Source organism: Diplotaxodon limnothrissa, linkage group LG20 (genome assembly GCF_057381915.1).
Source record: "Diplotaxodon limnothrissa isolate DT_005_m linkage group LG20, D_limnothrissa_male_GT1.1, whole genome shotgun sequence".
NCBI classification, from domain to species: Eukaryota; Metazoa; Chordata; class Actinopteri; order Cichliformes; family Cichlidae; genus Diplotaxodon; species Diplotaxodon limnothrissa.
The window spans coordinates 20,692,631-20,720,481 of NC_140615.1; the positions used below are offsets into that span (position 1 = coordinate 20,692,631).

At 41.4% G+C, this 27,851-nt stretch overlaps 1 protein-coding gene across 1 annotated transcript; it reads right to left on the reverse strand.

Annotated features, from left to right (window-relative positions):
• Positions 1 to 398: 398 nt before the first annotated feature.
• mfn2 (mitofusin 2) lies at positions 399 to 26,865 on the reverse strand. The gene is made up of 18 exons (XM_085345640.1): positions 26,547 to 26,865; positions 23,871 to 24,052; positions 22,451 to 22,586; positions 22,196 to 22,358; positions 21,994 to 22,118; positions 16,145 to 16,253; positions 15,293 to 15,400; positions 14,589 to 14,742; positions 10,546 to 10,613; positions 9,029 to 9,150; positions 8,688 to 8,814; positions 8,511 to 8,615; positions 5,092 to 5,194; positions 4,391 to 4,614; positions 3,970 to 4,125; positions 3,279 to 3,475; positions 3,038 to 3,172; positions 399 to 2,062 (listed from the first exon to the last, which is right to left on the reverse strand). The coding sequence occupies exons 2-18, from the start codon at positions 24,046 to 24,048 to the stop codon at positions 1,993 to 1,995; spliced, it is 2,280 nt and encodes a 759-aa protein (XP_085201766.1). The 5' UTR covers positions 24,049 to 24,052; positions 26,547 to 26,865; the 3' UTR covers positions 399 to 1,992.
• Positions 26,866 to 27,851: the final 986 nt, after the last annotated feature.

Here is a 27,851-nt window from a genome sequence, read left to right on the forward strand (position 1 = left end):
TGCCTGATGTCCGGTCCTTGAAGACGTCATTGGTCATACACACACGCGCGCGCGCGCGCACGCACACACACACACACACACACACACACACACACAAAATTTGGTATTAACTTTATAGTTGATAATTTCTCTTTATTTACTTTTACACATACATACACATTTTAATAGGGCAAGAAATTACACTAGTTGCATGTAAAGGCTGCATGCAGGTACTGTCAATGTCCCAAAGGCAGAAAACTGTTCTGTTGGTGTACACTTGCTTTAGGGCAAAACAAAAGAAACAGAGCAAATGGATGAAAAAGCATATATTTGCCCTAAAAAACAAACACCCCCCCCCCCCCAAAAAAAAACCCAAAAAAAAAACAAAAAAAAAAAAACCCCAAACAAAACAGGGTTATTACAGCAGCATCATTTGGCAACACAAACAGTATACAACCGTGGACAATTAAATCACATCTACTGTGATGTTTCTTCTTTGTCACTGCTTCTAGTTCAAAATGATAATTTCATTCTGCTCACACTTCTGAAAGCACAACATTTAATGGAAGTGAAAAAATGTTACTCCACACATACTGCACAGTGCTAAACTTTCAAATTGGCTTTGTTAAAGGAAGAGCCAAACACCAAACACAAAGATGTTGTGATGTCCGTGAGAAGCTGGGACTAGAAATCAGCTCAAAAAATATCTAATAAATAAAAATCTAATAAAGTTGCATGTTCTTTACTTTAGCTAGTCTAAGCTCAACTGTGTGGCTCTAGTCTTTTTTTTTCTGCAATTCTGCTAAATGGTGCAGGTGAAGCAAACCATTTCTAAAAGTTTCTAAATGTTCTTCTAATCAGAGAGCATCAGAAAGCAAACAAACAGTGAATGTTTGCTCTTAACAAGTACTCTGTGAGTATCCAAAACCTGCTGTATCTTATTATTCACTGCTACTGCTTAACAAAGGCCCAACTGTGCAGCTGTCCTCTGTCATTTTACAAGTCGGAGCAACAATGACCAGCTGTTTTAAAGAGACTAAAAATAAATAAATAAATAAATAATAACAATCAAAGTGTTCTGACATATCAAGACATGGACCAGACTTCTGGGGGGCAGTGTCCACTAATGTCTGGCCCCAGATCCTTTAAGGTAAGACTGAGCTTGCTCCGATTAGACTCTGGAGGCTGGGTCAACATCCTTTTGTCTTTCCTCAGACGTTCGTTGTTATGGTGGAAATGCTGTCTCACTCAAGTGTGTGTGGTTTATCTATAACAATGTGTAAGCAGGTGGGACATATCAAAGTAAAGCCTTACATCTGCAACAGCAAGAGTGGCTTAATCTGACAACGTCACAAGAAAAAGAATAAAAGGTTATATAAAATCTCCTATTATTTAACTGCAAAGCAATTTCTGATGTTTTTAGTCATTCGGATGTGTGGTGTCTTATCAGTAGCAATAATAAAGGAAATGCACATCAAATGTCTGTGTGTGTCATCATGACGCAATGGAATATCATGGACTACCATGACCACCCACCCACCCACACACACACACACACACACTTTCCCATTCACTGGTGGAGTGTCTTACTTCTGTATTTGTCCAGTGTTCACATGTATACACAAAATCACATCTATACAGGCGGAAAGTACCAGGTTAAGCAGAATTCCATTAAAGGACAGCGTGACAGAGTTTTTGACAGAAGGTGGTGGGTGTGACCTATCAGTGCTGATGAGCCATCAACAGATGGCCAGTTCATGTTCATTTGCACATTACCACAACTGAACACGGACAAGCTCAACAGACTGATCCTGGCATCACGTCTACACAACTACATGACAACTAATTAGCAGCTCCTTCAACTTATGTCAGATATCCAAACCACGCCTTCTGTTAAAAGTAATGTTAGTATTTCTCTCAGTGACTTCAAATACACCTGTGAGGAACCATTAACAGATGTACAAAACGTTGCTCCGGTGCCACTCTTTCCCTCTGAGGATGTTCCACCTGGTTTTACTTGCTGTGATGAAGATACTGCTGGGTGAACATGTTGAGCTCACTGTCCAGCCAGCCCGCTTTATTCCTGAAAAGGCACAAATGCAAACACACGTTTAAAAAAATAAAAAATAAAAAATAGACAATTATGCAACAAGTTGCATGTTTAAAAGAGACACCTGCAAACAGCATGTGTTGATCAGAAATATAGTCATCCTGAGATCATGCTTGAACATGGCATAGTGCAAAAAACACTCTGACCCTGCTGTGAATGGCTGCACAACTCAGTTTGGAACCTGGCACAGCCTGGTGTAGTTGGTGGACTTCGAGGTTCCAGTTTATGTGCTGCTTTTTCTTTTTGGACCAGAAACATGTTTTCTTTCACTCTCTGCAGTTGTGTTATCAATGTTTTTGCTAAAAACTGGGGGCTGTCTGGGTTTAATGTTGTCAGGAGTTTTATTCACATGCTGCTGTTAATTACATTTCTGTTGCAGGTCTTTTTTTAGTCACACATGTGGGCAAAACTCATGTTTACATCATCATATAAAAGCATAGAATGTGTCCATTTTTAAATGAATTACTTGATGAATCACACCAGCCCTACAAATTTATTTAGTGTGAAGCATGCATCACCAGTTTCACGGGGCTAATGCAAACAACTGTTCATATTCACACCTATGGCCAATTCCAAATCATAAATTAGTCTAATGTGCCTGTCTTTGAACTGTGGTAGCAAGCCCAGATACTGAAGAGAACCCATTTAGGCACAGGGAGGACATGCAAACACCACATAGAAAGACCCCAGCTTGTCAGCAGGTTGGAACCTAGAACTCTTTGAAATAGCTTGTCACCTGTAACCTGTGAACAAAATGTTTAATAATGCCTAGTGTTTTACAAGTTTGACAGTTAACTCGCTCTTTCCACCACTGCAATTTCATTTTAACTGGAAATATGTTGATAGTCAGGACTTTGCTCCTCATCACTCCGCCCAAGACTCTACATTGTAAAGAGAGACACACAGCATGCATGAGCAAAGAGCCACAGTTGAGGTTAGCATTTTTACCGTAGCAGCTTAGCCTTGCTCTGGAGGCTGTCCAGCAGCTCGATCTTGCTGTTCATGTCAGTGATGTCATCTTCAAGATTTTGACGGGTGATGTCTACCTGCTGGCAGAGCTGAGCAAATACCCCAGCCAATTCCCTGTCAACCACACACAGCGTTAGAAAGGCTCGACAATATTCAGTGCTGGATCACAAATATACTTGGCATTCTCTCCTGTAACATTAGTCTAATTATGTGTGCTCACTGCTGGACTTGGTGGCTGCAGTTGGATCCAGTGTAACTGACAATGAGCTGTAGCTTCTCACTGGCGTAATCCACAAACTGCCTCTTAAAGGCTCTTTCTTTGGCCTTGGTGGTCCAGGTGAGCCGCTCATAGATGTAGAGGAGCCCATAAAGGCCCAGTGACAAAGCGATGAGACGCCAGCCCACTGCTTTCCAGATCTACACAGAATGAAAGACCAAGGTCAGGCTGAAACATAGGCTGAGCACTACGTCTACGTTTAATGGTTGGCTATTATGAAATAACAAAAGGCATGAGGAAATAAAATCAGCATTCAAAAAGTTAGTTTGGAATCTTCATAGTGCAAAAATTTGAATAACTCTTTAATAAAAACTATGATAAAATGATGAACTTAATGAGAAAGCCTTTCTGGCAAGTGTTACAGGTGGTGAGTAAACACTGTTGCTGTGGTTTTATTGTGCTTTTTGCCAGCACGTAATCAAAAACATCACAGTTCAGATCATTTCAACTCCCATCCCACAACAGGAAAAGCAAGTACTGTCCCATTTTCAGAGCTTTGCAATTCACTCTGTAGAGCATTATAATACATTTGTTGCCCATCACTACCTCTTTGATTCTGGAACACCAAAACAGATCTGTTTCCTTAATATTTCATTCAATTCTAATTGTGTGCGGTGTGTTTGTAGATCCTCACCACTCCACCAACGACAAGAACACCCATGGAAGTACGGGAGGTGAGGGAAGCAAGACCGGTCACCATAGAGACCATCAGCTCCTCCTGGGTCATGGCGCTTTGTGGAAATGGAGGCATGCTGGTGCTGACCGGTGTCAAGGCCATTGGGCGAGGAACCTGTATGGACAACACAGCGAATAACCTCACAAAGCACACGGCCCTGTACAGATCAATCCAGCTCTGGTCTTTTTGTCCTGGTTTTATTCTAGTCATGTCCAACAGTAGGACACAGCTGAAGGTGAAAAGGAAGCTTTCTATATCAATTTAGGTATGTGATTATGCTTTTTGTTTCAGGATTCTATGCATCAAATATGCTTTTTAATTGTATACAATGTTGCTTATGTAGACACTTTGAGGAAGTTTATGCTTCTGGCAATGTTACCTGGTCATTGTAGCCCATGAGAACGCGTCGGGTATTCTTGGGTCCAAGGAAGCGGTTGACCAGCATGGTCCAGCCCAGAGAGAAGTGGAAGCTGATATCTTCTTGAAAGTCACTGCAAAGCTTGTCACAGGCGAGGTCATAACTGAGGCTGAAGCACTGACTTCGAGGCACCAGCTTGTCAACCTGCTCTCTCACGGCACTGGGCAGCAAAGGCTTCAGACCCTCTGCACACATGAACAGAAAACAGCAGCGTCATTGTGAAAATAAATAATTATTTTCTGCTTGGCTTTGAATTACAACACAACAGCAATAACGACAACAACACAATTTTCAAACAATAACTATTCCATATAGCAGGGGTGGGCAACTCCAGGCCTCAAGGGCCAGTGTCCCTGCAGGTTTTAGATGTGTCCTTGATCCAACACAGCTGATTTAAATGGCTAAATTAGCTCCTCAACATGTCCTGAAGTTCTTCAGAGGCCTGGTAACGAACAAATCATTTGATTCAGGTGTGTTGACCCAAGGTGAGATTTAAAACCTGCAGGACACCGGCCCTCGAGGCCTGGAATTGCCCACCCCTGCCATATAGTGTAACTAGTTGCATGCCACAAATACACATGTGTTTGGCAATCATAGCTGAAAACCTCATAGTGGCTTAACGTAAACCAGAGCCTGTTGAAGTAGAAAGGTGGACATATTACCAATCATGTCATTCTGTGTGGTCTGCAGTGCACTGCTGATGGAGGTGGAGCACCTCTCCGACATGTTCTTGCCCAGGCCCTCCTCTATGTGCCGATGGAGTTCCTACAACAAACAATGACAAAGAAATGTTAAAGCATTAGTTTTTTTGAAAGGTTTAACGACAATCCCTTATATAAGATGTCATTACAGACCACAATCTGCATGTCTCTTTCACTGACACCTTTGATTATTGATATACCTTTATTAGTCCCACAAGGGGAAATTGACAACCTTTTTTCTACTGTGTAGGTTCAGGGCCGCTAACAAACATCTAAACTAAATGATGATATGGAAAAAGGTATATTTTATTGGCCGGGCATCCAAAAGAATGTGCACTGATGGTGTGCATCCTGCCTGAAGTGTCAGATGGTTAACCAGCCGACCATTCCAAAAGCCTCTTTGTACCCATTATCAGGTCTTATTTGACTGCACACTTAAATGGTAAATGGTAACTGAAGTCTTATGATTCTTATGTAGCGCTTTTCTACTCTCCCGCACTCAGGACTCAGGGCTTTATACAACATGCCACATTCACCCATTCACACAAGCACTTCTTCTGTGCTTTTAAGATTCTAACATTAAAAGGTGGATGCATGAGAGAGCAACTTTGGGTTAAAATCTTGATATTTATATCTTAATATCAAAGATATTTGGCATGCAGTCTGGGGGAGCCAGAGTTCAAACCACCAACCTTCCGGTCAGTAGATGACCTGCTCTACCTCCTGAGGCTACACCCCTTCTGAGCTACACTTAAAGAGCTGTATGAATTATTTGGCATTAAATCTGTTTGGACTAGTGTCTACCACCCTCAGACTGACAGGCTGGTGGAGAGGCTGAAAAAGACTTTAAAGTCCATGATTTGAAAGTTCATTCACGAGGATTTACGCAATTGGATCGCTGATTAGACCCTCAGTTGTTTGCTGAGGTACTCCAGGTCACGGGGGTGTTGGACCTGGTTAAGGGAAGCTGGAGGGAAGGTCCAAGCCCAGCTAAAAGCCAGATTTAATACGTCTTGGACCTTAGAGCAAAGCTGCACACACTGGGGATGTTGGTATGTGAAAATCAGCTTCAGGCCCAGGAACGTTAACTTACTGCCAATTCCAGTCTCTGCTCGAGGAGATGGATAGCTCATACAAAGACATCCCGCTCCACTGTGCTGTTAGATGGCTTATCTGTAGAAAGTATCTTGCTGATAGAACTGGACATCTCAACGAGCATAATCTCAAATTGCAGGAATCAGGACAAAATGTTTCAGATATACGCGACAAGTGGGAGGCTTTGGTTCAAAAGCTGGCAGTTTTTTTTCAAGCGATGTTGAAACATTCTGCTACTTCAAATGCCCCAAGGAGCTGTCCACGGTCCTGATATCATCCCTTATATGACCCTGGGATGAAACTGTGGAGTCCAAAGTGAGACCCAGATTGTGACTTTCTGTGGATGGTGGGATGGGGCAAGTGTCAATGTCAGTGAGTAGATTTCCATCTTTTGGAGAAGGGCTTTTGGGGGCCACAACTGACCTGACTAAACATAAAAGGCAAAATGTTTAGAGAGAATTGGCCAAAATGCTGAAAAAGGGGTTGAAGAGTTGCCCAGCGCGTCATAGTTCATGTAGTGAAGGGTCTATAAACATCACAAACAATGTGGTCTGTGCAGCAGGGAAAATGAGTGGGACTGCCCCACTCATATTGTGTGTGTGTGTGTGTGTGTGTGTGTGTGTGTGTGTGTGTGAGTGTGTGAGAGAGAGAGAGAGAGAGAGAACGGAGAGTTGAAAACAAGTCGCGACCGATGAGAAACGGAAGATGAAGCACGTAAATATAATAACCACTACAGTCATTGCAGAGTGCGTGACGAGCCCAGTTGTAAGTAAGCTGTTAAGAGTCAACTGTACACTGTGTTCGCCGCCTCCGAAACAATAAAGTCCTGTTGGAGCAGCCTTTTAACGCCTCTCTCTGTCTCTCGCTAGCAAAGTTGACCCAGACAGTAAAGCTAACTACCGGCTACCAGCCCGACACGGAACCCGACGTATTAACCAGAGGTCTCTTTACCATGGTTCAGAGTCGTGGACCTGGCCGAGGTAAAAACAGAGTACAAACTGTGTTAGTTCAGTAAGAGAGTCAAACACTAATGTGTACACTCATGTCTGCAAATGATAGCAGAAGTGCTGCCCCGTGTCTGGCCAGAAAGAGAGTACAAATTTGTTTATTTGGTAGTTCAATGAAAGGCTTCAGTTAGCTAAGAGTGAGGGGGAAAAACAATTGTGCTTACTTTTGCAGATTTTTCTTATCATAGAATATTTAAAATAAAGAAAAGCACTACATTTTTGGAAATATTTGTGGATATTTTCTTGGTTTTTCTTTTTGTTCTACTTGATCACTTAAGTGGCCCTCCAATGAGATGACAGTGGCGGCAGCAGCAGCCCACAGCTCCTCTGAGTTTGAGACCCCCTGGTCTATATGGTTCTGTGTCTACTCTCTGACATAGATGTTTCCTGTGTGAAAAAGTGATTGCCCTCTAAATCATCACTGGTTATACCACTCTTTGTCAGCAAGAATTGCAATCAAGTATCTGTGATAACTGGCAATGAGTTTTCCCCATCACTGAAGAGAAATTTTGGCCGACTCTTCTTTGCAGAATTATTTTAATACAGTTATAATGGAGGCATTTTTAGGAATGAATGGGCTGTTTAACGTCATGCCAAAGCATCACAATCAGATTTAAGACCAGAGTTTGACTACACCACTCCAAAACCTTCATTTTGTTTTTCTGGGAAATTCAGAGGTGGACTTGCTTCTGTTTTTCAGATCACTGTTGTGCTGCATAACCCAGGTGGCTTGAGCTTCAGAGCATGAACTGATGGTCAAACATTCTCTTTCAGGATTTTCTGGCAGAGAGTAGAATTCATGGACAATATTGTGCAATTAACATACCTTGATGTACTTTCACTACACCTGAAAAGTTGATTCTGTTCATCTGGACGTAGCATTGTCAGTAGGAGAAATATTTCATCACTCATTCAAGTTTGCATAATGACTGGAACTAGCACCAGTGGTGAACAATGGGCTGTGAGGTCAGTTCCTTAATGATTGACCAGGGAGGATATGAAAAAAATGATAGGTTAGCCTTGTTAGACTGTGAGATTTCCATCAGTAATAGGGTACATTTAAAAGTTGACGTGTACTGGAGACCAAAGCATACGGATCAGTATTTAGAGTTTGACTCTCATCATCCACTGGAGCACAAACTGGGTGCCCTCAGGATGCTACAACACACAACGAATAGCATCCTCACAGACACAGCGGCCAGGGAAGCAGAAGAACGTCATATCGAGAAGGCCCTGAGTAAATGTAAAAGTCTAAGAATATGCTAAAGTTAAACTCACATTTTTGTAGACCTTGAGCACCACTGGTGATGGATGGAAGTCCATATGGAAGTCGTCCACCAGCACATGGAGCTTCCTGATTTCCTCTGCCATGGCATTAGAAACCTAAAAGAACAACCACCCTCTTTTTAGCTGAATCCACATAAACCAGGACAGTCACACTGTGCCAGAATTCACCTGTCTCTCCACCTCCTCAGTAATCTTCTTGATCTTGGACTTGCAGTCCATGGTCAGTAGATCCAACTGCTTGTCGATGAACTCTAATCGGTCCTGACGGTCCTCTTTGGTCTCCAAACAATAGACTCTACACACCAACCCACACAGCTTTTTAAGTTTAAAATGAAAGTCTATTAAAGATGGAGATGTGCTGCACACATGGGTCTTAATCACAATGAAAACCATTTATGGGAATTCTTTCCCCAGGCACTCTGTGGCTAAAAGAGGAGGGCAATGCTTTTTGGGGGTCTGTGGTTTAAAGTCTCAGCATATACAAATACTGCTTTTAATCACAGACTCACCTCTGCTCCTGTGCAGCAATGTATACCGAATCCATAATGTGACGCAGGGCTTCAGAGATCTGCTTGGCCCTCACTGTATGCTGCTCAAATTTGGTCTTCACTGCAGACTGTGATATACACTCCTAAATACAGCAGACAGACAGCAATTCAGATATCAAATCAAGAAAAATGACAGAATGCAACTGAATGACCCTGGATCTGATGGAATTGAAGGTAAATTTCCAGCTTTAAATCACAAATGTAGTTAGACTAAGTTACATAATCTGCATAAGAATATTTTTTTTATTTCAACGGGACAATGCGCATTAATTAACATGATAGTCGTTATTTACAGATAGGGATATATAATCATGTATAATACCCCATACCCCAGTCCTGTCTATTCTGATTGTAATAACAGAACCGAAGTAAAAACATAAAAATCCTGAAATCTATTAAAGTATGACATCAAGTGGACCAGTATAGCAAAAGCAGTAATGGTGCACTTGGAAAAATAAATCTGTTGGGCATTTTTATTGGCCTTCAGACAATAATTCTGATTGCTACAGTCACAGACAGGACAGTGAAAAAAATAAATAAAAATACAATGACATGATGAGTGCAGGCACAGAAAGCTCTATGTGAAAGCTAATTTACACCATGGAGCCCTGCTTTCAAAAACTGGCATAGATAAAACTCTATGTAGCTGGATTTATGAAATAAGTGCTTTTTATAACATGTTTAGCGCCATCTTTTTCCAGTACAAAATGTGACATCCCAGAGTTTGTTGGTTGGTTGGTTGCGGTCAATAAGAACAGTAAAACTAAAAAACAGTTTAAGAGGATAACTGTTGTGCTGTCCCTGGCTACAACAATGGATTTTATGGTAACAAATCAAGAATATCTGCTTTCTCCGTCTCCCCCTTTACCAGTAATTGACTCTGTGTTGTTTGGCTAGCTGCACTGAGAAAGTAAAATGCATCTGTTGGTCATAATGTTCGGGTTTGTAAAACACTTTATGAATGAGTACTGTGGACGAGACTGTTTCAAGTTGGGTGACAGGTGGTTCACCAGACCGACAAGCTGGAGTCAGAAACTCTGATTTTTACACCATCTTACTACCAAGCCGTGCAAGCAGCTGATGGGATCAGGTTAATGCATGTGAATCACACCAGAAACATAACACAATCTGGAACCCTATCAGTATATCTGCAAGAAAAATAGCTAGAAAACGGAGGCTCAGGGGAAGAGATACCACCCTTTGTGGAAACCTCCCCCCCCTCACATCACCTCACTGACTGGATTACTTTATATTAAAATTAATAAAACAAAAGCAAAGCCCAAATTTAAGTGTAGGAAAGTATAAGGTGGACATTTTTTGAATATATTTTCCCACTGACATACAGATGGATGTTAGGATTTCCAATTGTGCGTTTCACATAGATGTATGAAATTTCACATGTTTGAATCATATGTAGCATACCGATTCAAACATACAGAAATTAGATCAAATCTCATTTCTAGTTTTGAGGATCTTACCTCGAAACGCCGTTCAAAGTTCTGGAACTCAAACATTCTGGCCTGAAATCCTTCAGCAAGAGCGCCACCTGAAACAGCACAGGAGTGAGAATGTGTGCTACAGTGGGTTTCACACTTTTTATCACCTCACTTTAAAGTCTATTCAAACTCAAAAAACTATACAGATCACATACAACTTTTACGTGGCACAAGAATTCTGTGTTTTTTTAAATCTATTTAAACACAAAGAATAAGCCAAATTAAACATTTTCTAATACTTATCAGTAATCTAATAATTAATTAATATAAATATATCCATTTATTTTTATATTAAAAAATAAATTCCCCCCTCGGCCCTCCGGGCAGTCTATCCTTCAAGCTTGGGGCCTCTACCAGAGGCCTGGGAGCTTGAAGGTCCTACACAGTATCTAGGACGGTGTTCCTCTGGACGGAGTTCTTGGATGTTGTTCCTGAGATCTGCTGGAGCCACTCGCCTAGCTTGTAGGTCATTGCACCAAGTGCTCCAATTACCACTGGGACCACTGTTACCCCTCACCCTCCACCTCTTCTCTGAACCCTCGGTACTTCTCCTGCTTCTCATGTTCCTTCTTCCTGATGTTGCTTTCATTCGGTATAGCCATCTGGCTATCTTGGTTAGCCATTACCAATTTGTCCATTTGTATCTGGAAATCTAACAGGATCTTAGCTCGGACATTCTTCAACGCCGTCGGGTGGTGACCTCGGGACTTGTACACTATGCCGGCCACTTGGTTATGGCGCTCTATGTATGTCCTGCCTGCTAGTATCTTGCACCCTGCTGTTATGCGCTGGATTGTCTCATGAGCATCTCTACACAGCCTGCACCTGGGGTCTTACCTGGTCAATTTCTTGATCATAAAGAGCAGATTGTAACCATGATCATGACCATTGATCAATAATTAGTGATCAAAGATCATTATGGACCTGGCAGTCATAGGCTACGTACATACATACACGGATTTTCGAAAACTGAGATTTTCCATTTTCGTTTAAAAAAAAAAAAAAAAAAAATCTCCATCCACATGTAAACGCCAAAAACAAAGTTAAACGCTCTGAAGAACATGCCAATCCATGCCATCCTAACCATGTAGAAGTGTTGGCCAATCAGAAGTCAAGAAGTCTGGGAGGGAAAGAGTAAACCGGGTTTTGTACGTTCATAAAATCTCAAGTACTTCTGAAAAGTTTGTGTTTTTCTGAAAAGGCAGCTAATTTTGCGTTACTTTTCAAGTGCCGTCATCATTTCAAATGTTAATAACTAAAGACAGTATTTTGGCTGGTGTAGACTCACAACTTAGGAATGAAAAAAAATGTATACAACATACATAAATTTAATTTAAAAGAAATTACATTTATTTAAAACCAATTTGCGTTGTGAGAGCGTCTGTATTGAATGTAGAAGCCACGTCCGAAGTTCACTCTGATGCCTCTGTCTTTGTAAATGGAGGGACAGTAACTGTGTGTGTGTATATGTAAGCGTGTAAAAACTGCAGATAGTAAGATTAACAGCGACAGTATTTTTTTATTCTAGAAATTTCTCTCATGTAAACAACAACGTGGCGTCACAGCGTGACGCCACGTTATTTCCATTTAAATGAAAAATCTCAGTTTTTAAAAATACCCGTGTATGTATTCCGATTCACAAGGTCCTGAATCGATTCGATCCTCGATTCGATTCAATTTAATTCAATTCAATTCAATTTGAATCTGGGAAATTTTGCCTCAGACAGTCAGAAATATTATAATTCAGATCGGTACATTTACATATTTTTGTATCTATAAAAAGGAAGCTGACACTTTCCAGACTTTATCAAAGGTGTAAGCATCACAGCAGATGCCTTTGTGTCAAAGTAGCTGAAGATAAAACAGAAAAACATGAAGGCGACTTTCCTGGCCTGGGATTTTATAAAAATATTCTGCAGTACATCAAAAACAAAATAAAACCATTAATCAACATATGAACATTACCTCTGAAGTTACAGCGGTTTTATTAGAGACACGGCTAAGCGTTTTTCATTTTGCATAATTTTAAAAAGTTTAAATTTGTTCAGAAGCCTATTGAACGGCAGAAATGAGGCTTTCTTTTGGAAGTAAGTGAAAGGAAAAAAACAGCAGCCGACAGCGCTGTAAACAACTTGTGCGTAATAAGAAAGCGAATAATACAGAAAAAAGAGATTTTAGACTGGAAACTGTTCTTGAAGTACAGAGAGAGCAAGAGAGAGAGAGAGAGAGCTGTGCATGAAGTGTGGTGGAAGCAAAACAGCAAAAGTCAGAGTGAATTCATGACGATGTTTATGTGAAGCGTAGTTTGGATCTTCTTTTGCTGCTGGTTCGGTCAATATTGTTTGGAGAGAGATAAAACTAACACCTTTAGAATCAGCGCAAAATGGGCATAAACACAAAGTGTGGACCCGCTGAAACATCAGAATCAGTGAGCTGTCGGTTTTCAGCCCCGACCGTGTCTGTGCCGTCGGGTGAGAAAGGCGACATCTCACTGATTCTGATCCGCAGGTCCGCGCTTTGTGTTTAAGTCTTTGTGCAGAATCCGTGTACCTGCTCTCATTTAAAGCTGTTTTAGCTGTTTGGTGGTTTTCGAAATTTTGTGATTCTGGCATTTCGGGCAAAATTAATTTATATTAAAAAAATCGATTCAGGATTTTAATGAATCGATATCACGTTATCCAAGCCAGAATCGATTTTAATCGATAAATCGATTATCAAAACCCACCCCTACTATGACTGCCAGGTTCATAACGGTCTTTGATCACTGGTTATTGATCGGTGGTCATGATCATGGTTACAATCTGCATTTTATGATCAAGTTTTCCGTGACTGAAAGCACAGTTTACGTGTGGACGAAAGGCCCAAACGCATAGAAGAATCTGCGTTTTCAAAAATATCTGTGTATGTGTGGACATAGCCATAGAAACCTATGTATGCAGAGGTGCTGTGCGTGTGATATTTTATTTATATACTAAAGTCAATTGCACTTTTAGTCCACCAGATGGTGCTGTTGAGGTTTAGTGAGTGAGCAGAGCTGAGTGCTGCATAAAGAAAGAAGCTGGTAAAAACACAAACAGAGCCATTGGAGAAACAAACAGCACACAATTCAACACACAGGCTTTCCAAAGAGTGGCGTATGAAAGTAAAATATTTAGAGGATACTAAATCATGTTTAAGACAGGGATGTGACCCCATCCCACCTTTTTTTCTCCACTGACAAAACTAACAGCATGCTACAAGGAAGTCAAAGGTAAAGTTGAAGTTTTAAATGGACATTGCATGTACATTACAGACTTCGTATTTATGACTAGACTTGTTAATGTTACATTGTTACTGGTCAAGCCTACTATGTTATAGACTGGTTGTTATATAGCGCTTTTATATTCGAGCACTCAAAGCAATTAACACAACACGCCTCATTCAGCCATTCATACAAGGACTTTTCTTTCTACACGAAGTACATTTTTTCTAACATTAACACTCCAATAAATGCACCAGAGAGAAACTTGGGGTTTAGTAGTACTCCTAAGGATACTTTGGCATGCAGAATGGAGATGGGAACAGCTTTTCTGATTAGATAAATGACCTCCTCTACCTCCTTAGCTACAGACACTCACAAATGGCTGTGTGGCACCATGATGGGATTAATAACCTTGTCACATGGCTGTAAAGAAAAGCAGAAAATGTTTTCTGGCCTTGCTTACCTTCCACTCTGTCTCCTGCATGCACAAAACATCTACCTTCATCCTGTCCATCACATCAGTCATGGTCCTTACATTTAAAGTACCCACTCCTCCACAATCCTGCCTTTTCTCCTCTCTCACCGTCTCATCTTCAGCCAACAGTAGCCCAGTACCTACCAGCCTTCCACTGGCCAACAGCACCAGAGGCAGTCAACAACTTGGGCCCCGATCGATCTAGTACAATCTTATCATTGTACAGAGCTTGTCAAGGAACTTTTTTTGCTGCGTATTTCAAAATTCAAACCTTTCCAGAGTTTTGATTGCGCAGACTGGTTCCCTCACCTGCTTCAGGCATTCCTTGAGCCTTTTGCACACGAGCCTGAAGTACTTCCTTGGCAGAAACGAAGAATATACGGTCACCAGCCTGGGCTCGGTCCACTACACCCAATTCATCCACCAGAAAATTAGTGCAACGGTCCATATGCTGCCCACGGACCTGGTTGAGCAAGAACACACTTAAATTAGCAAGAATCACAAAGGCAAAGCCTACCAGAACAAAGCTTTCTTTGGATGAGGAAGTGATGCCACATTGAGATTTATACATTTACGGTATTAAGAAAAATTAAATAGAAACGTTTCATAAACTCTCTTAGAAACTTCTAATACAAGGCAAAGAGGACACACTGCAGCATCAGACTAACACATTATTAAAAAAATGAATCTTTAGACAGGTATTGAGAGTTTTGAGGTGATTTCTCCTGGAACAGTGCCCTTTAGTGTGTAACCAACAAGCCACAATAAGGACCATCTTAAGGTTTGTAGTACCTCCTGACAGCTAATACGCATTCATGCACACACAACTTTAACAAAGTCATCATCGTGTCTTTAAATTTGCCCACCACAGCAACAAGGACACCTCTTTAGCTGTTAGGAGACCAAAATGTCCCATGTGAGACATCAAATGGTAAATGCTAAACTGAAGTGGACACTCTTGCTAGTGTTACAACAGCCATAAAGAAGTACTTTGTGTATACACCATAACTGACCTCCTCCATATATTCAGGTTCTGAGGCAGAAGCATCCCAGCGGTTGTTGAGGATGAAAATGTTGGGACTGGAAAGTCGCTCATTGACCTTGTGAAAGAAGGACTTCTCCTGCAGGATGAAAATGTACCAATGTTTGAAAAAAAAAAAAAGGAATCCGTGAATGAGAAAATGCAAATGGTTGGCAAAAAAAAAAAAAAAAAAAAAAGTTAGATTCACATTTCTTTATACTCAAACCACCATTATTGAGGGAGGCACTGTTACTCTGAATGAGACCCATCAGGACAGAAATCTTTCATCATAAGAAAAAGAACCCTTTGAAATACTTTGGATTCATCTGTGATGACCTTTCCTGATGGCAACTATAGAATTATTCTTCTGTCACAGGTCATGTGCCAAAAAAAAACAAAAACAAAACAACAATCCAAGTAAATAATTTCAAGGTAGTATGTTTTCATTGGCACTCATACAATTAAATTCCTGCTTCCAAACAGTCAAAAGGGAGTTCATTTGAGCAAGCAAGATTCAGCTGTGAGCACCAACAGCTACCCACAAGAGCATCAAACTGCAGCAGTGTGCAAAAACCAGGCTTCTTTGTGCACAAAGCTGCAGAGTTCTACGCATGTCAGTTGTTGAATTTATTTGTGTTGGCGGTAAAGCATGAATACCTGTCCCTGTTAAAAGAAATTATTTGTCTGGATTATGTTTTCTCCTCACACGACTTTTGACAGGGAAAACACCATATAAGCAAAATGTTCCCAATGCACAGCAGTGTCACACAATCCCCTCACTCAGATTGTTTTGACATGTCATCAACAGTCCTGTTTGAACCTCATCTCTTCATGCAGTTCTTACCGTTTGCATCAGCGTGGATTCAGAGTTTGCCACAAGAACAAACACATCAGCATCCAGACAGAACTTGTCGATCCAGCTGTCGAGCTCTGTGGTAACATCAATCCCTGGGCTTGAGATGCAAACATGATGTTAAACAACAGAATCAGAGTCCTCGCCAAGTCAGCACAGCCACTTTCATTAAAAAGAAAATTTAAATCCAATATCAAATACTCTTATAGTGAAGCAGAAATACGGTTTGGGACATTTTTGTGAGACAAGCCTCGGTCTCACTCTGCTTCAAGTCAGCCAACATCTTTCCATAAAGTCAGCCACCTACAGTAACGAAGCCGCCACCTTGTTTGCCCAGCTTTTCCCTTTAGGGGTCGCCACAGCATCTGCCTTCATCTCACACTATCCCAGAATCCTCCTCTGTCACACCAACACTCTGCATCTCCTCCTCTGCAGTTACCCTTAGCACTACAGCTGAACTTCCCCAGAGCTTGTCTCAACTCCTTTCTGAACTCTGAACAACGTTCTTGCTACTTCAGCTTCCAGCATTTAACTCTTGCCTCTGCCTTCACTCACTTTGGAGATCAAAAGAGGTTCCTGACTTCCAAAGTCATCCCACAGACTAGCATGATGCCATCCACATTATCCTCTCTAACTGTTAAACATTTCTCCTGAAAAAACTACCCAGGCTACTTGTGTTCACAGCTGTCTTACACTGTATCACTGTATATAATGCTGCTGTTGGCACTGTAAGGCATAGATTCAGATTGGCAGAGTGGCAGTGTGCCATCAATGAGAGTAGCTCATTCTTTATTTTTGCATTAATAAATGCTGCTGTCTGTGAGCTGCAATCAGTCATCCATTCTTTTTTTCTGCATCATCACAAATTTCCCTCATATCCTGTGATATAAATTTGAGGCTCTGATATCCCACCCCTGGTTCGGTCAACTTCCCAAATGTCTCAGGAAGAAAAACTAGGATCAAAAGCTGGAGGTGACCTTTTTAGTGCTCCTCCATAGAGAGTACACTTCCCTCTACCTCAGCAGGAGCAAAAGCATGTTAAACTTCTTCTTGCATCCTGGTTTTCACTTGTCTGATGCTCTTTGGCCCTACAGGTCCTTCAGTCACAGCTTCTGTCAAAGTCCCATAACAACAATGTACTTCAACATGCACTGACTGTGTCTCTGTCTGTCACCTCTCTCTGGCAAACATTTGACTAAATGTGCTATGACACCGTTTTACACAGGAAAAGCTGATGTCACGAGGATTCCCAGGCATCGACATTAAGAACAAAAAGAAGAAAACCCATAGATGATGTAGTAGCTCATCACTGATCCAACACAGTTCGCAGGTTGGTCCCAATAACCTGACAAATATGACCCCGACCATCAGGTGATCTCGGGGTGGCTGTAGCTCAGGTGGTAGAGTAGGTCATCCACTGATCGGAAGGTTGGTGGTTCGATTCCTGGCTTCCCCTAGTCTACATGCCAAATATCCCTGGGTAAGATACTAATCCTCAATTGCTCTCCAATGCATCCATCGGAGTATGAATGTTAGCTATGAAGCACTTAGAAAGATGTGCATTCACCCATTCGTACAAGCACAAGTTGTGTAAAGTGCTTTAAGTGCACAGATGAGTAGAAAAGCGAAGCAGCCTTTCATATATGCAACCTGCTGAGTGTTACCTAATTAAAACAGAATGAAGCTCTGCTGTAAAGCTATAGGGTTGCAAACTGTTTTCAAGCATTCAGTTGATAATGCAGAAATCTTTTTGTGTATTCCTAGTGCTACTGAGTCTGTTACACCGTTTATAGCTAGGGTTGCAAAATTCCCGGAATTTTCAAAGATGGAATCTTTCCATGGGAATTAACGGGAATTTATGGGAATAAAGTGGGAATTTTCAAAATTGAAGGTTGGCTCTTCTTAGGGAACTTAAATATAGTTGAGCAAAGTATATTTTAGCATAATATTGACAAAAACAAACAAATGCAATTCAAATACACTTGAATATCCATGCCATTCCTTAATCACATGTACAGAGCACAAGCTTGCTGCATGGCTATTGAGACCACCTACTGGCACTGTGCATGCCTCCATCACATGTACACATGGACCACACTTTTGAGCCTGAAGGACAAAGAGTATTAAAGGCACACATTTGAGCCTGTGGACTTAACAAGTGAGGTAAGTTTTGATGATATTATGGGAAAATATATTCATTAAATGTTTAAATTGTGAATATCACATAAAATGTATTAATCTGGTAGATAGCAAACTGATAAGATGCTAAATAAAATGCTAGCATCTGTTAGATGCTAAATAAGCCATAGCTAGTATAACATAAAGAAGATGCTAGCTTCCTCATTTGGCTGTTTTGTTTTGAAGATCATTCCAGTTGTTTAGCTAGCCTTACTATTTATATCTGTTTATTATCATATTGCAATTGTATTATTACGATCTCTTGCATTGCATTAGCATTTTTACAAGCTCTTGTTTTATTTTACAGAAAAATGCCATGTGCGCCATCTGATGTGTGGAGACATTTTACACCAGCTAATGTACAAGGGAAATCTGTATATATGTGTAAGTATTGTGATAAGACGTACGTGAAGAATGCCACAAAAATGCAGCAGCACATTGCAAAGTGCAAAAAAATTCCTCAAGGCCCAACACATGCAGCAGCCAGGAGTTCCACTCAAGGGGAAAATGAATCTGTTTCAGCTGTATCAGAATCAGATACCCACTCATCAGCTCCTGGTCCCTCTGGCATCAGAGGATTCTTTGATTTTATGGATGACACTAGCCAGAAAAACGCAGATGAGTGTTTTGCTCGTGCAGTCTATGCAGCTGGCTCACCCCTGATGCTGACATCCAATGTGTACTGGAAGAGATTTTTGAATGTTCTCCGACCAGCATACATTCCCCCAACCAGACATGCATTGTCTACTCATCTACTGGATGAAGAGTTCAGTCGAGTTCAAGAAAAGGTGAAACAGACCATTAACCAAGCTGACTGTATTTCAGTCATCTCTGATGGATGGTCCAATATCAGGGGACAAGGAATTATTAACTACATAATCACCACTCCTCAGCCTGTGTTCTACAAGAGTGTAGACACAAAGGAAAACGGACACACAGGCCAATACATTGCAGATGAGCTAAAAGTGATCATCAATGACCTTGGACCAGATAAGGTTTTTGCACTGGTCACTGACAATGCAGCCAACATGAAGGTTGCCTGGGCACATGTGGAGGAGACCTACCCACATATAACTACTATTGGCTGTGCTGCCCATACACTAAACCTTCTCCTAAAAGACATAATGGCACTAAAAACAATGGACACTCTGAATAAGAGAGTGAAGCAAGTTCTGAAATATGTTAAAGGCAAACAAGTAACATCCGCTACATTTCTGTCAAAGCAAAAGGAAAAGAACAAGAGTACTACACTGAAGCTTCCCAGCATAACGCGATGGGGTGGTGTTGTTATCATGTTTGACAGCCTTCTGGAGGGAAAGGAGTCTCTGCAAGAGATGGCCATATCCCAGTCTGTAGGCATCGACAGTGACATCAAGAAGGTCATCTTGGATGATGTGTTCTGGGAAAGAGTATCTAGCAGTCGGAAAACCCTCAAACCTATTGCAGCAGCAATAGCGAAGATAGAGGGGGATGGTGCCATCTTGTCAGATGTCCAGTGCCTTTTTGCAAAACTCAAAGAAGAAATCCAGACAATTCTGCCCACTCCCCTACTACTGAAAGGAGAGGAAACGGCTGTGGTCAAGTCATTGGAACAGCGGAGGGAGTTCTGCATGAAGCCAGTGCATGCAGCAGCATACATGCTGGACCCCAAATATGACAAGGGCATACTTTCTGGGGAAGAGATCAACGGTGCCTATGCGGTCATTACAGCCATGTCTGACCACCTGGGTCTCGATAAAGGCAAAGTTCTAGGCAGTTTGGCAAAGTATCGAACAAAGCAAGGCCTTTGGAAAGGGGATGGAATATGGCAGTCATGCCAGCACATATCTGCAGCCACCTGGTGGAAGGGACTATGTGAATCTGAGGCCCTTGCACCTGTAGCCTCCATCCTCCTCCAAATCCCACCATCATCAGCCGCCTCCGAGCGCAACTGGTCACCGTTTGGGAACACCCACACAAAGGTTCGCAACAGGCTCACAAATGTGAGAGTGGAAAAGCTGGTCGGCATTCAGGCAAACCTACGGCTCTTTGAGCCTGACACAGAGCCATCCTCAACAAGGCTGGAAACTGACACTGAAGAGGAAGACTCAGAGTTGGATGCTGAAGAAGTGGACATGTTGTTGGATGATGATGAGGTCCAGGAAGAGTCTATTGACTGAGCAAAAATGAGAAAAGAGGATTGCTTGAAGGAAGATTTGCATGTTTAATGGGACGTTTTGGAGGATAAGTGGCATTTTTCATTTAACCTTTTGAATGGGACTTTGTGGAGATTTTTGGACAGGGGGCAATTTTGAATGAGCGGGGTTAGGGGATGGTAATATTGAACTCAACATTTCTGTTTTTATTCATCCATGAAACAAGTTATTGAAACGTGTTCTATTCTACTGTACTTACAAATAAATCTGTTGAAATATCTGTTGAAAACATTTTGCATGGAGGTTTTCTTATGATTTCTGTTTATATTTATGCTTGGAAATAATATATTCCCAGTTAGTTCTCCTAAATTCCCATTAATTTCCATAATTCCCATTATTTCCATGGAAAGTTTCCAATATGGAATATTTCCAAAATTCCCAAGCTTAACTTAGCATGGAAATTTACCGGAAATTTTCCGCCCCTTTGCAACCCTATTTATAGCTACCACAACGCAGACTGATCAGTTACATCTATAGGCCATTCATGACCATTAATAACTGTTCAGTCAGTTCATTTCGCTGTGGTGTTCTTTATTAGGCTATGCCAGAGTTAGAATTGAGCACACCGAGTAACCATTGAAAATTGAAATGGATCAAATTTAAAGTCATGCATGCAGCTGTCACGCTAGAACAGGGGTGGGCAATTCCAGGCCTCGAGGGCCGGTGTCCTGCAGGTTTTAGATCTCACCTTGGGTCAACACACCTGAATCACATGATTAGTTCATTACCAGGCCTCTGGAGAACTTCAAGACATGCTGAGGAGGTCATTTAGCCATTTAAATCAGCTGTGTTGGATCAAGGACACAACTAAAAAACCTGCAGGACACAGGCCCTCGAGGCCTGGAGTTGCCCACCCCTGCGCTAAAATAAAGCTTAGATTTCAAGGGGGCAGCTAAATAAATATAAAACAGCTTCTGTGTTTGACTGAGGCTGCTTGGAGAGGTCGTCAGCCTTAGCTAAAGCTCTGATTTGTTTTTTAGCGTACTGCTGTCTTCATATTGTGCTTTGCTTGCAGAGATTTAATCCAAATTCTTTGAATGACATGTTTATATGTGATGCAATCTCAAAATCTGACTTCAGAAATACTATTCTTATATTGCTTAACTTCACAACTTTACTACAAGGTATAGACTCCACAGGATGCTCTCAAGTTTGTTAGTTGTGAGAAAAGCAAGGCAAAGCTTTTCAGGTCTGTTATAACCCCTGTCCCAGCTTCTTTTTAAACAGGTCGGTGGCTTCAAATTCAGATAGAACATATATTTTAAAAGAACACATTTCTCAGTTTTCCAACTCTGACACCTTGTCTTTGGACTATTACACACACAATTCAAATGATTTCCAAATCACTGCAATTTGATTTACATTTTCAGTGGGACCACACATTTTCTGGAAATGGAACTGGACTTTAAAAATGGCCTCAACTACTTGCAAGACCCCTAGAATTATTCCACAAAACATGTATCTGACCTGTCCACCAGCACTAGATCATCCCTGAGCAGAGCACACTTGGCCTTAGGCCACATGACACAAACAAGGCTGCCAGCATCCAGATCTTCATCCTGGTGGAGAGCATGGGCCAGCTGGTTCACTGTCTGGAACCACAGACAACATAAGAGTCAGATATGAAGCTTCCTTTCCACACAGAGTCGACTTCGTCGGCTTTGCTCACCTTTATGTTCTTCCTCTCCTCAGAGCCTCCAGTGAGGATGAAGGCCTCATTCCCATCTGTGCCCTCCACCCTCAGAAAGCAGTTGGTAGTGTGTCCTATCCCAGATGGCAGAACCTTGTCACACAGCATGGCATTGATTACTGAGCTCTTCCCATTACTGGTCCTGAAGAACACGTAGCAAAGCTGTGATCAGCATCTCACACAATTCTACTTCGAGTCATGAAATAAACTCGCACTTATTTTAAGTGTACATACCTTCCAAAGAAAACCACCTTCATATGCCGGCGGGCTAGAACTTCTCCAATGCCGGTCACCTTGGCAAGATAACCCTGGACCTCCTGGACCTGCTCCTCCGTGGCAACCGGGTCTAGCTCTTCACTTTTGTATGCCTCTAATATGTCAAAGTCATCAGGCGGAGGTTAGCTTTTCATGCTGAAAGTTATCATATTCATTCAAAGTGATTTATGCCACCTTCTCAAGATCAAAACACAGACCTTCAATGACAAAAAAGGCCTGACTGAGAAAGAAATAGTATGACGCTGGACAGATCACCTCATTCAAACTCTGTGAGCACTGATGGCTGTAGCATGAACAACAGAACACACACTCAAAACACACTAAGCAACCAGCCACAGATTATCAGAGGTTTTGGTTCAGGCGTGCGGGGGTGGAGGTGGGGGGGTGGGGTAATCTGACAAAGAAGATCTTTGAGATCTTTTTTGTCTTTGTCCAGACATGTGCTTGCGTTCAACATGATCTTACTGCGTTAATTGGATTTCCTGTGTTGTGTAGTGCCGTATCAGAATCAGAATCAGAAAGGGGTTTATTGCCAAATGTTGAGCAGGTTTACAACATTAGGAAATTGCTGCGGTGCTTCAGTGCAAACATAGTGTCATAAATAGCACTTAAATAGACATGAAAAAATAAAAGTAGGAATAAGAATTAAAAGTGTATATCAGGCTTGTGCTGATAAATTTTCCCTGTGAACTTCAGTGTGCCTCGACTATAAGCCACAGCTCATCGTCTGCAGGATGTAGCACACTCACATAATTCAGTGTGAAACAGACTAGGGTTACGACTATCGATTATTTTAGTAATCCATCGGTTAATAGAGTAATCGGATAAGAAACACTTTTTTTTTTTTTTTTTTTTTAATTAATGAGTCTAGTCCCCCCCGCCCCCTCGGGATTTTGGGGTCTGATGCTTAGGTCATAAACATGACACAGTTGATCGATCAATCAATCAATCAATCAATCAATCATCGATCCAAATGCATTTGAAAACTGAAGAATGTGCTACTTCTGTGGCCAGCTGACCTTAATGAATGCAAGGGTCCCTGTTGTCTTTTTGTGTCTCCAAGTAATGTTCTGACTGTACTACGTGCCCACAGCAGGCTTAAAGCGTCTCTATGACAAAAAGCATGCAGGCTGCTGTCATGCTATCTGTACTGCGGGGAAATAAAATAACAACAGTCTATCCCAGCTGACAGCACAAAGGTTACCTGGGACTGGCCAGCGCATGGTAGCAGGATCAAAGATACAAGCTGGGAAAGCACTGCAACACTGATAGCGGTTTGGACAGAGTCCAGAAAAATATCAATTCAAGCAAGACTCTTTACATTTGTGACTTTTACGTGTAGTAAAGTGGTAAGAGTGTGTGTTCGGTGTTGTAGTACCTTCCAGGAAGGAAGCACTCTCCTTGATGTAAGCCCCCAGCTGCTCAAAGATCCCGTTGATCTTCTTCTTTGCTGTGACAAAATGTTTAAGCGGTGATGCGTTCACTTCCGCCATGATTCTTTTTTCCTTCTTGCTATGAAATGGGTTGGTGCTGAGTCGTGGAAATACCAGAGACATGGCACTAGAGAGATAAAACATCACAGACACGCCCAGTATGTTTAGCAAAAGCGACACATTATTCAGTGCAAGCACATTTACTTTCTTACTGCAAACTGGACTGACAAGCTGTCTGAAATAGGAATTCGGCCAATACTCGTCTAATAGTGCACTGAATGCTAGCCAGGGGTAGCCTTAAAAGACCATTTCATTGGTGACAGCCTATTATTTGTTGTAAACGAAAACTGTTATCTTTACAATTATCATTATCACACTCTCTCACACCATTTTTCTAATAAAGAAACCAAAACAACCGTTGAGGCATGGCTTATTGTTAATAAAGTCTTAACATTTATTACCAAACATCTTCATTCATATCAATAATCTGTCAATTTTCTTACTCTAGGCATCTTTCCTCCCAAACATTTGACATAGAGAGGTCATTCCACATCGAATCAACCTGACAGCAATGGACTGATTTAGGCAACAGGCTGGGCAGAAAATAAATCTAATTAAATTTTTCTCTTCAACCAGCAGGGGAATCCACAATTTTCAATCTAGAGCCATCATTTGATCCTCAAATTGTAGGAAAATGTGTCCCCTTTCCCACAAGGTGCTCCTCAAAGGCAACAGATGTATACTTTTTGATCTGGAGGTATTTGAATGAAAGGAGTGCCGTTTCAGTGCTTGATGCAGTTCTATTATATTTAGATTGGTTTAAGAAAAGCAGAAAGCAGCTGTTTTTCACTCTCTCTCTCTTTGAATACATTTTCACAGCACAGAACACACATGTAATGCCACTGTTTTGCACATGTCTCAACTCTGTATATTTTTATATATTTTATTTATTGTTTACTCTATTTAATTTGTAAAATATGTGTACACACACACACACACACACAAACACACACACACACACACAGAAAAATATTTAGTATACACATCCAGAAATGCATATACTATTATATATTGTACATATATTTATTAGTTTCAGATGTAGCCATTCTTGTATTTTGCTTGTTTACATTATTGTATTTTGCACAACTCTGTTGCTTGTGAAGCTCATACACAAGAATTTCACTCACATGTACTGTACCAATGTACCTGCACATGTGATGTGACAATAAAAGTGATTTGATTTGATTTGATGTAGAGCAACTTCTTCTCTTGATCTCTAAAGCAAGAAGATACCATTTACAGTCTGGGTCTTATAAGCCTTTAAGCGCCAAGCCAAATAATGTTGTCACTATGGTAACTTTGCTGATGTTCTGACAGCTGATTATCTGATTTATTTAAATATTATCATTGGCCAACACTCTGCTCTGAGTGTTTTTAAGCACAGCCTTGTTTCCCTCTCTCAGACTAATGGCTCCTAAATGTAAAAAAAGACCAAATTAAAGGGTCATCTTCAGAAGGAAGAGGATGGCTACACAGTCCGTGTCTATCCTGGGACAAGGAGTAAAAGTACTTGGGCGTCCACATCCACAACAGGGTGAAGTGGATGACCAACAAAAGCCTGGAAACAAGAACGGAATGAGAAGCCCCTATTTGCTAAGAAGCCGATATCCTTCAACATGGGCAGCAATATGATGGAGATTACCTGTCAGTCAGTTGTGGTAAGCTTACTGTACTTTTTCTTTGCCGTCGTCTGCTGGGGCAACAGCATCAGAGCTGGTAAAAGTAACACACTGAATAAACTTACTAGGAAGGCTGGCTCTGTGATTTTAGAACCTAAATAAACAAGCAATATAACAAACAGCAAAATACCTAACATCTGAAATGTATTTTCAAAAGTTACAAATAAACTTTGGATGAAGCATAGTACAAATAATAATAAGTTAAAATAAAGAAGATTTAAAAAAAAAAAAAAAAAAAAAAGAGTGCCCACTGTGAAAGACTGTAGCAGTCACTGACCTCACAACTGCTATATCTAAATCAGAAACAAATTATCAGCCTCGAACCACAAATGAACACTAAGCAAGTTTCTTTTATCATTTTTAGCGGCACCCCCGCTATGTGAGTGCGGGTTTATGAGAATACCGACAAAGATGGCACTGCAGATCTATGAAAGCTTCACCTCATCCATGCAGAGTCAAAACCAGCTAAACATGCTGGTTGCGCTCCGTCACCGCCCCTGCGACCTTTCACACAGTGCTGAAGATAATATTGCAGCAGTGCCATCAAGCTCTTCTTAATGCTGCTTTTAATATAAACACAAATAAAATAGAAACACTCGGCACGTTGCGCCAAGTTCTTTTAACACTGACGCTTTCCTCATCTTTGTGCAAGCTAATCTATGTCATCAAGTACTCCGGCTGCACAATCTCTGATTAAGCTTCTGTTTCTCATATGTTCCTCCATCTTTGTTCTTGACCATGACACAAAGTCCTGTTAACAGTCTGGAGTAGCTGCTCAAGGATAAATTACGAGCTACGAGCTGACCTGTCAACCAACTTCGATAGGAGCTAAGGCTAGCTTCACTAACGACTTGCTAAGTCAAAGCCGTGGGTGTGCCTTACCGTGGATGGAGTCGTTCTTCACAAACAGTCCTCTTACATTGTGCCCCCGAGGCTTCTGAATACTCTACAAGTCACCGAGCTCCCCACGACCCCACACACCTGTACGTTATACTGATAACTCAAGTTAGCTGCTACTGCAAGGGGCGTCTCCGCGTGTTCCAAGGACCTTAAAGCACTGACTTTGACTGCGTTGGTTTTTAGTAAACCCCAAAGACGTCAAACAGTATACTTTAAAGGTTGATCTTTATATAGTTTCCCAGCGCACACTACGTTCCAGCATTGTGTCGACTATTCCGTTTACTATCTGCGCGACCCGCTCTCTTCTTTAGTGTCAATGGCAAACAGCTCTAAGGTGGAATACCGCCACCTGCTGGATTGGAGAACAGCTGCTGCAGCCAGGTCCTCTTGCCTCTGGTGGCACGAAGTAGCAGGGGCGTGGCTTTTAGCTGATGCTTCCTGCTACCCATGAACAAAAATATTTGTGCTTACAGTATTTTGTGCTCTTTTCATAAAGTCTGTAAGTTTGAATGAGTCGTCAGTACTATATTTTAGAAAAAGAAATAACATCAACCAGAGACAGTCTAGAGCAGGGGTGTCAAACTCAAATACACAGTGGCCAAAATTCAAAACTGGAACAAAGTTGCGGGCTAACATTAATATTTATTGAAAAAAAAATCTTCCTCCAGATATGAGAATGAATCTTTTCTTATGGACCCAAACAAGTTTTGCTGAAAAACTGAATATGGAACAAGCATAGCTTAATACTAAACAATATATATATTAGCTGTATAATACCAGTAGCATACCAAATAGTAATTTAGTATGGCTTCGCGGGCCAAATGTAATTAGGCTGCGGGCCAAATTTGGCCCGTGTGCCTAGTGATGGGACGTTCTGTATCGAGGCTTCGGAGCGTGTGTCGAGTAATGGAGGGGGCGTTTCCGCGAAGCGCGTATCGAGGCTTGCTTCATTTATGGGAGGAGCTGAAAATGATGACGTCCGAAGCCTCGCTGCCCGGCTGTACCACGTGACTGGTTCATGAAGTGGTTCGAACTTTGCCGCGAGATATGACAGCGATATAAACCCCTCAGACTTCATTCAAAAATGTGGGTGTTTGATGGAGAGTTGCGGTTAGTGAGAGTTTGGAGACCGTTTGGAGGTTTATGAGAGTGAGGAAAGTCAGGAGAGAATGGAGCCAGCTAAGAAGAGGAGGATGTCCTCCCCTGTGTGGGAACATTTTGATCTTATTCCTCCCAACAAGGTATGTAAATTTCTACAGAAGATGTATTTTCATGATACTGATGGTG

Coding starts and splice junctions, on each gene's coding strand:
- mfn2 (XM_085345640.1), bottom strand. CDS start 24,048: ATGTCTCTGGTATTTCCACGACTCAGCACCAACCCATTTCATAGCAAG. Junction 15,401..16,144: donor AATCCACGCTGATGCAAACG/GTAAGAACTGCA, acceptor TTCATCCTGCAG/GAGAAGTCCTTCTTTCACAA. Junction 4,126..4,390: donor TCATGGGCTACAATGACCAG/GTAACATTGCCA, acceptor TTGTCCATACAG/GTTCCTCGCCCAATGGCCTT.